Here is a 9,367-nt window from a genome sequence, read left to right on the forward strand (position 1 = left end):
GGACAGATTGTAGCAGGCATTCAATACGATTCGGCGTGCCGGAATATTTCTCCCCCGGTATTAGGCTCCACTTCGGAGCCCGAGGGACGCTTCCGGGACAGGACTTCCCGAAGGACTCTCCCCGGAAAGAGTCCAAAAGGGAAGTAAAAAATATTTCATACGCTTTTTATCGACTCCTCTATGTGTTCCAGATTGAGCTATTCAACGTTCAGGGTTATGATAATATGTATGTGCGAGGAAAATTCGCAATATAGTATTTTTAGGGGTATTCAGGGTGTTGATGATATCATAAGGTGAGACCAGACTTCCCGGAAAGAGTCCAAAAGGGAAGAAAAAAATTTTTCATACGCTTTTTATCGACTCCTCTATGTATCCTAGATTGAGCTATTCAACGTTCAAGGTTAAGAAAATATATATGTGCGAGGAAAATTCGCAATATAGTATTTTTAGGGATCTTCAGGGTGCGATGCCATCATAAGGTGGGACCAGACCGTAACTCTTGGAAGTCCAAAATCGAACGAGAAACTTATTTTATGTTTCGACCAACCTACAAGATGGGAATTTCATAAAGCGAGGACAAATTTCAGCAAGCATTGAAAGGTTTAAAAAGTCAGGCAACAAGTTTTTCTCAGTTTTCTATTTACTGTTTGGAGTGGTTCAGGGTGAACACAACCCCAGCGAGACGTGCCCTTCGTATTCCGGATTTAGGGAAATATCGAAATGCCGGGTAAATTCGGAAAGATTGGTTTGTGGCGGGTCTTCAGGGTGTTAGCCCGTAGCTGCGGAGCCGAAGAGCGACGCCAGGAAGATGCCGGAGACGTTTCTAGCGAGCTGGACACCCTCCCTGATAAGGCGATGCTTAATGACCAGGATGGGGCAGTTCCTGGCAACCGCGGCATAAGTGTTCAGAATGGTGCTGGCAAGTTCCCTGGCTCCTTCGGTCGCGTTTCCCCTGAGGAAGACTTGTTCCAGGGCGTTGTGGATGCCGGTGGTCAGGTTGGTCCCGATGGCCAAGGCAGTCCCCAGGCCAGTCCTAGCTTGAAGAGTGGCACCGGGAAGTCCTGGGATGTCGTCCAGGTCTTCTAGGTCGGTCAGAGGTGGGATCTCCGGGATTTCAGGGTCCGTGAAGTCGTAAGGGATGTCGGGGATCAGATCGCTGGGGTCTGGGAGCTGGGGGATGAAGTTGCTGAACATGGGAAATCGGGAGCGAGTCGTTATAGGGGAATCTGGGAAGGCAAACTCTGGGGAAGTGGGGGGAAATTCAGGAATCGGCGATGGATCGCTTTGGGGTGAAGATTGGTCTGGATTTGAGGCATCTGAAGGGCTTGAAGGTTCGTCGAGTTCTGAGGAACTTTGGGGTGCAGAGGGATCATCAGGCCCTGAAGGACCTCCGGGCCCCGCAGGTCCTTGCGATCCAGGGGAGTTGTCCGGCTTCGTAGGACTTTCTGATCCTGGGGAACTTTGGGGCTCCTGAGGCCCCGAAGGATCTTGTGGTCCTGGAGAATCGTCGGGTCCTGCAGGTCCTTGTGCGCCAGGAGGACCACCAGGTCCCGCAGGATTTTGAGGACCAGGGGGACCATCAGGCTTCGCAGGATTTTGCGATCCAGGGGGACCATCAGGCTTCGCAGGATTTAGGCTTCGCAGGATTTTGCGATCCAGGGGGACCATCAGGCTTCGCAGGATTTTGCGATCCAGGGGGACCATCAGGCTTCGCAGGATTTTGCGATCCAGGGGGACCATCAAGCTTCGCAGGATTTTGCGATCCAGGGGGACCATCAAGCTTCGCAGGACTTTGCGATCCAGGGGGACCATCAGGACCCAATGGACCCGGAGACCTCGAAGGACCCCCTGCTCCTGGTGGTCTTACTGGTCCCATGGGCGGTTTTGGGCCCTTCAGGTTCCTGGACGCTCTAGCCAGGGGACCATTCCCTCCCAGGAAAGTCGGCAATCGAACTCTCCCCTGCGCAAACAGCTAAAAGACAACAACGTATAGCCCAACAATCTCCTTACCTCCCCAACTTGTCAAACTCTATCTCACCGAATCGCCTTCCAGGCCAGCTCGGCCAGAGACGCTCGCGGCGGTCGTAATGGCCACAAGGCCCAAAAGAAGGACCACGCCAACCTGCATCTTGCTCTTGTCGGTTGCAACTGCACTCTTCGACCATCACCACCCAATTTATACATGCCGATCCGCGTGGCTCGGTAATTTCCTTCCAAATGGACAGGATGACGAATCGCTCGCATCTGTGTCACCAAGAGCACAAGTTGTGCAATGACGTAACTGGGAATTGTCCATTCCATGCGATATGAAAAATGCAGCCTCGGGGTATCCTAGCATCCCGGCAGTTTCTGAATCGCTGGTCGGACCCAGCCAAAGTAGAGAATTATCGGGAGGATCCCCGAAAGAGGAGCCGGGACTCCGAAGTTCGAGGAGGCGCGAGGGGCCCAACTTTGCGGAGCCGCCGAATCTTCCGGGTTTTCCGGCAGGCGGGTCGGGAAAGGACCGGTGATCCCGAAAAATGCTCGCCGAGGGAAAAGTTCCGCCAGAAGGGGAGGGCACCGACGACGGAATAGTTGGGCCAATATTCCGGATTCCGGGGTTAAACTTGCCCAGTTGAGGAGGCAACTATAAGAGTCTTCCGCGTACGGGAATTTTCCGCCCGGTCGAGAGTAGTCTGATCGTTCCGTAGCGACTTCCGGGGCTTTGCGAGATCTCGACGGGCCGGCATGCACCTTTTGGCTTCCTCCGAGGAGCCCTACCCCCTTCCTCGAACTCTCAACTATTCCTTAGATCTCGGGATGAGTCGGGATGCACCGTCTGCTCAGCCGAGGGGAGCTCCCAGAATTCTGAGGGTTGTCGTACGACTGAATCTTATTTGAAGTTACGATAGGGCTGAACGATAGGTAGGGTTATGATAGGTTTAAGATTATGCGAGGTTACTATAAAATTGAATGTCATATGGCTTATCATGCGAAATGTTATGTGGTGTTGTTACGATAGGGCCGAACATTATGTAGGGTTATGATAAGTTTAAGATTATGGAAGGTTACCATACAATTTAATGTCATATGGCTTATCATACTAAATGTTATGTGGAGTTACGATAGGGCCGAACATTATGTAGGGTTATGATAGGTTTAAGATTATGGAAGGTTACCATACAATTTAATGTCATATGGCTTATCATACTAAATGTTATGTGGAGTTACGATAGAGCCGAACGTTATGTAGGGTTATGATAGGTTTAAGATTATTCGAGGTTACTATAAAATTGAATGTCATATGGCTTATCATGCGAAATGTTATGTGGAGTTACGATAGGGCTGAACATTATGTAGGGTTATGATAGGTTTAAGATTATACAAGGTTACTATAAAATTGAATGTCATATAGTTTATCGTGCTAAACGTCATGTAGGGTTATGATAGGTTTAAAATTATTCAAGGTTACCATAAGACTGAATATCATATGGGTTCCCATGTTGAAAGTTATGTAGGGATAGGATAGGGCTGAAGGTTATGTAAGAATAGGATAGGGCAGATTGTTATTTAGGATTTTGGGAGGTTTAAGATTATGTGAGGCTACAGTAAGATAAAATAGGGCTGGACGTTATGTTGGGCTAAAATAGAGCTGAACTTCCAGTAAAATTATTATGGCACTAAACACTGAGTAAAGTTAATCGAAAATGATATAGGTCTTTGTTATGATAAAACAGTCCGACAGACTGAACATTATACATTATGATAAAACCACACATCATACAGAGTTATTAGGGCCTACACTATATAAGATTATGACACTCAACATCATGGAGGGTATCATAGGGTCAAAAATGATATAATCATTACAAGGCTGTAAATCATACGCAACGTTATCCTAACATCGAAGACGAAGGTTCCTCTTCATCCCTTTCCTTCGCCCACCCCCAAATCCAGGAAGCATCCCGAATCTAGGGAAATAAATCGCTCTTCAATTCTCCCCAGAAACGTCATCCCGAAAAGGATAGAGGCGGTCCTCTCGAAGCGGGAACCCCGGCTTTTGTGTCGAGATGTAAAAGGGGTGGAAGCGCGTGGAGAAAGATCAGGAGGAGGCGTCCCTTTGTCGATAATACATCGTTTTGGCATGTCGAGGGGATGAGGACCGTATTAATGATCGGCATAACACGAGGATACAGTAATACGACTTCAAGGGCAGCATCGTTTTCTCTCTCTCTCCCCGGGTCGATAACACGTCCATTAAGCGGAGGCGCCGAATTTATTATCGTAAAGTTGGAGGGATCGATTCACTTTCCCCTTCCAGGGATAATTTATCTCCCCCCCGGCGCCCTTTTTAAGCATTTCGACTCCTCCCTGCGAGGCGGGAGCTCGCGGGAAATTCGACGACGGAGGGCGCTTAATCGAAATCGACTTTCTCCTCGATCTGTCCAACGGACGCGCGAGATTGGCTACGTGCGGCCCTGTTGGGCATCCCTGTGGTACGTGATTGGCTTACGAAGTTCCCGGGGTCGCGCATTGCCGCCAGAAATTTATGGGACGTTTAATTTATCCCTAGACCGGGAGACTCGAGATCGCCAAGGGTCGGATTCCGCGTCCGATAGGAATTTAAGGGAGCCTCTTCAGGGTGTTCTTCTGGGTGTACTTCAGGGTTCCATAAGGATTTTATCAGGATGTTCTTCAGCGTTTACCATGAGGATTTCATAAGGATGTTCTTCAGCGTTTACCATAAAGATTTCATCAGGATGTTCTTTAGTGTTCCAAAGGATTTTGTCAGGATGATCTTCAAGGCGTTCCGTGAGGGTTAAATCGAGGTATCCGATAGAAATTTAAGGGAGCCTCTTCAGGGTGTTCTTAGAGTTGTTTTTCAAATTGTTCTTCAGGATGTTCTTCAGTGTTCCATAAGGATTTTATCAGGATGTTCTTCAGCGTTTCCCGTAAGGATTTCATTAGGACATAGTTCACAATGTTCCGTGACGACTTCATCAGGATGTTCTTTAGACTGTTCCACGAGGATTTCATCAGGACGTTCTTCAAAGTGTTCCGCAACGATTTCATCCGGACGTTCTTCAAAGTGTTCCGTAAAGATTTCATCAGGATATTCCGCTAGGGTTTCATCAGGACGTTTTTCGAAGTAATCATCGAGGTGTTCTTCCGCAGGTTCTTCGTCAGGTTTAGCGACTCGGAGTCGAATTTCTCGACGGCACGTGCGTGAGTGGCAGAAATTAATTTCGCCTCGGCCAGGATTTCCATGGCGCAGGGTGCGCGCGGAAATTGCGCGTCCGCCCTGGGCCGATCCCTTTGTTTAGGTGTCAACGTTTGTCACCGGGTGGAGGCGCGCCGTCTGAGAGCGGCGCTAATAGCGCCGTCGCCGGCGACGACGACGCCGACGACGTCCCCAGACGCCGAGTATTGGGCTCAGATGCTGGGCGAGACCGGATTGCCGATAGTCCCCTCTGACGATACTCCAGACGCCCTGGGAGAGGTCCTTAACCCTTTCTCGACTACCAATTGCGAGGGGATAACGACCCTACTTCCGCCTCCTAGCCCGTCCTCCACCTTCAGACCTCGCCCTCCGAGGTCTCTTCAGGCTCCTCTTCGAGTTCGATCGCTGATCGTAGAAGCGCCGAGGAAAAGGTGCCACCTCTTCGTGTACCTCTTCGAGTACCTCGTGGATGCTTCATCCTGACTAGGAACATCGCGATCGAGGTGGAACGTGCTTTTTTGCCCCGGAATTTGGGCCTGAGTGATCTCCTTGTGGACCTTGGAGGGTCTCTAAGTCTAGAAGATGTCCCCAAGGTGTACTGGAAATGCCGTCGGGAGGTCTTCAGGGTGTCTTCACACCTGGGAGATAGTCCAGGATGGGAATAAACGTGCCTTTTTATTTTTTTAAGCAACATTTGATTTTGCGAGGGATCTTGATTTGGACCTGGAGGTGTTTAAGGATGTCCAGGGATTGTCTTCGGGAACTCATCAGGGGATCCTCGTTGTGTAGGTGGAAAGTCTTCGGGACGTTCCCGACACGTTGCTCATAATATAGGCTTAGAAAAAATAATTGTTGGGAGCAGATGCAGGCTTATGTGCACGCGCCGAGCAGTCTGTTTGCCGATCAAACAGACTCCATAACGAGATGAGCGCGTGCGAGCTGTTGACGGGAAATATTGAGCGATCCGTAAGCCAGGCATTGTGTCGGACAAAGGAGCGACCTGGTGCATGGAACGTTCTTCCTCTGAACGACCTCGGACCGGTCCGTGGCGTCGACGGGCCGATTCATCGAATATCAATTTAATGGCGACCGACATCGGCCGGGGCAATTTTCCGCGACCCTTGCCCAACCTAGAGGTCCAAATCTCAAATTAACCCTTTAGCAACAAATGTAAATGGATCCACCCGTGGTGGCTTCGTTAGGGTTTAAAAAATGAATCAGTCTCCAGCATCCAAACTCGAGGAACCCTCCACCACCAAAATCTGAAGATGACAGATCAGAGATAATGTATTCATGACGCCAAAGATTAACACTTTAGCAACAAATGTTAATTTAACCATCTGTGGTGGTCTCTTCAGGGTCTAAAAAATGAGTCAGTCTCCAGCATCCAAACACGTGGATCCCTCCACCACCAAAATCTGAAGATGTTAGACCCGACATAATCTATCCATGACTCCAAAGATTAACACTTTAGCAACAAATGTAAATGGAACCACCCGTGGTGGCCTCATTAGGTTCTAAAAAATGAATCAGTCTTCAGCATCCAAACTCAAGGAACCCTCCACCACCAAAATCTGACGATGTTAGACCCGACATAATCTATCCATGACGCCAGGTTCTAAAAAATGAATCAGTCTCCAGCATCCAAACTCGAGGAACCCTCCACCACCAAAATCTGAAGATGTTAGACCCGACATAATCTACCCATGACTCCAAAGATTAACACTTCAGCAACAAATGTAAATGGAACCACCCGTGGTGGCCTCATTAGGTTCTAAAAAATGAATCAGTCTTCAGCATCCAAACTCAAGGAACCCTCCACCACCAAAATCTGACGATGTTAGACCCGACATAATCTATCCATGACGCCAGGTCCTAAAAAATGAATCGATCTCCAGCATCCAAACACATGGATCCCTCCACCACCAAAATCTGAAGATGATAGACCCGACATAATCTACCCATGACTCCAAAGATCAACACTTCACCAACAAATGTAAATGGAACCACCCGTGGTGGTCTCTTCAGATCCTAAAAAATGAATCAGTCTCCAGCATCCAAATTCGAGGAACCCTCCACCACCACATCTGAAGACGTTAGACCCGACATAATCTACCCATGACTCCAAAGATCAACACTTCAGCAACAAATGTAAACCACCTCGTGGCCTCGTCAAGTCCTAAAAAATGAATCGGTCTCCAGCATTCGAAACCAGGAAACCCTCGACCAGTTAGCAGTAACCGTGGTGGAGGTCTGGTCCAGCCTCGATCCCAGGGCCCGGTTAACCGAGTCGTTAACCGTCGACGTCGTTATCAACGAGCGTCGAACGTGGATCGTCGACGCGAACGTCGAGGGCCACCCTCGATGTTACGGCATGCGTTGAGACGGGTGAGCCGGTTTAGGCGTGTGATCCCCGATGAAGAGACCATCCACCGGGAGGCTGGACGAGAGGGTCGCTACTCCGTTAGATGGCTTACGAGCCGGTTACCAGGCCGTAACCGCGGCTCGATGGTCGCTACCACGCACTCGTCTCGATGGTGTCCACCAAGAGTCCCGCGATCGATCCTAATCGATCAGCGTCGAGGACGCAGCGAGCCGAAATCCAGTTCTTCGTTCAACGATGAAAGGGTTATTTCTAATATTTTTTACAGGTGTCCATTAATTGCGGATGGCACTTGCTAGTCAGGATAGACAAACCCCGGGATGGAACGAGATGTGAAGTTCGTAATATCGTAGAAGCATTTTGGACTGAACTGGACTTGTAGGGATGGTCGATCTATTTCGATAGGGACCCTACATCCAGTTCTTCATTTAACAATGAGAGCTGTCTCCAACATTGTTGACTCGTGTACATTAATTGCTGATGGCACTTGCTAGTCAGGATAGACAAACCCCGGGATGGAACGAGATGTTGAAAATCGGGACATCGTAGAAGCATTTTGGACTGAACTGGACTTGTAGGGATGGTCGATCTACTTCGATAGGGACCTTACATCCAGTTCTTCATTTAACAATGAGAGCTGTCTCCAACATTGTTGACTCGTGTCCATTAATTGCTGATGGCACTTCCTAATTAGGGTAGACATAGGGTAGGGACTAGGTATGGCGAGGTGTTGAAGAACCGGAGTGAAGCTCTAGGGGTGATCGATCCTAATAGATTTGTGTTTAGTATTATTTAATTTTTGCAAATAATTAATTAGAAAATGTCGTGCCGGTACCAAGCGTAGTTCCGGGACGAGTCGGTGGAGATGGCGAACCTGGCGGGACCAGGGGGTCGGTTTTCGGACTCCCAGGAGCGATCGATCGGTGTTCGATATCGGGATTCAGGGATCCAGGATGGTGGAGGGTCCGCAGCGTTTTAAGCCCCAGCGGATGCTGCACTCCGAAGATAAAACGGCGAGGGTTAAATGCACTCGGCCGGGCCCTGAGCTCTCCCACGGTGTAGAGCCTCTTAAATCAACTAATCATTTCTGACCACTCCGAGGTCTACCGCTACTCCGGGAACAGGGAGAGAGCGAGAGGGAACGCTCGCGAAGCTCCTTTTGGACCTAAGGACCAGCCTCCTATCTTGGACCCGAGGCGCTCCCGAAGGAAGGGAAACTTTCTCCAGATAAATCGCAGATTCAGGGAGGCAGATAATTGCGCCATTCCCTGATTGGTCGGCAGAAATTTCAGGATAAATTTCCCGGATGCGAGTACGTCGACGATGAACGTTTCGCAAACTCCCGATAATTTTGTGGTACCAGGACATTTCCGGTCAGTCGATGACGAAGAGATGAAATGAAATTGACATTGGCTTATCAGTTTCGCGGGAAATTTTAGGAAAAATTTCGAGAGGTTCACGAGGAACGATCGAGATCATTAAGCTAGATGCACGAGGTGCGAGTTCATCGGTGATGAGGACTTGACAATCTCCCTATAATTTCGCGGTGCCAGGAAATTCCTGGTCGGAATCAGGATTCATCCCCCTCGACTTATTCGTTTCGCTTATTAATCCCGGTGTAACGCGCTCAGTGACAATTTCCCGGGGTACCCGCGAGTATCCGCGAGCGTAACGAGCAATTAATTACCTCTGAAGCTGATTAATATTTCGCTAATTAGCCCCGCCCGGTAATTGCGTGCCAGAAGCAGATTAATGGATACCGCTTTTCCGCGAGACTCCCGGCT

At 49.1% G+C, this 9,367-nt stretch overlaps 1 protein-coding gene across 1 annotated transcript; it reads right to left on the reverse strand.

Annotated features, from left to right (window-relative positions):
• Positions 1–617: 617 nt before the first annotated feature.
• LOC105697206 (collagen alpha-1(III) chain) lies at positions 618–2,137 on the reverse strand. Its single transcript, XM_012420314.2, has 3 exons — positions 2,039–2,137; positions 1,689–1,972; positions 618–1,636 (listed from the first exon to the last, which is right to left on the reverse strand). Exons 1-3 carry the CDS (start codon positions 2,126–2,128, stop codon positions 769–771), a joined length of 1,242 nt encoding a protein of 413 aa, XP_012275737.1. The 5' UTR covers positions 2,129–2,137; the 3' UTR covers positions 618–768.
• Between the last annotated feature and the right edge of the window lie 7,230 nt (positions 2,138–9,367).

Source organism: Orussus abietinus, unplaced genomic scaffold (genome assembly GCF_000612105.2).
Source record: "Orussus abietinus isolate OABI.00-Male unplaced genomic scaffold, Oabi_2.0 scaffold152, whole genome shotgun sequence".
Lineage (NCBI taxonomy): Eukaryota > Metazoa > Arthropoda > Insecta > Hymenoptera > Orussidae > Orussus > Orussus abietinus.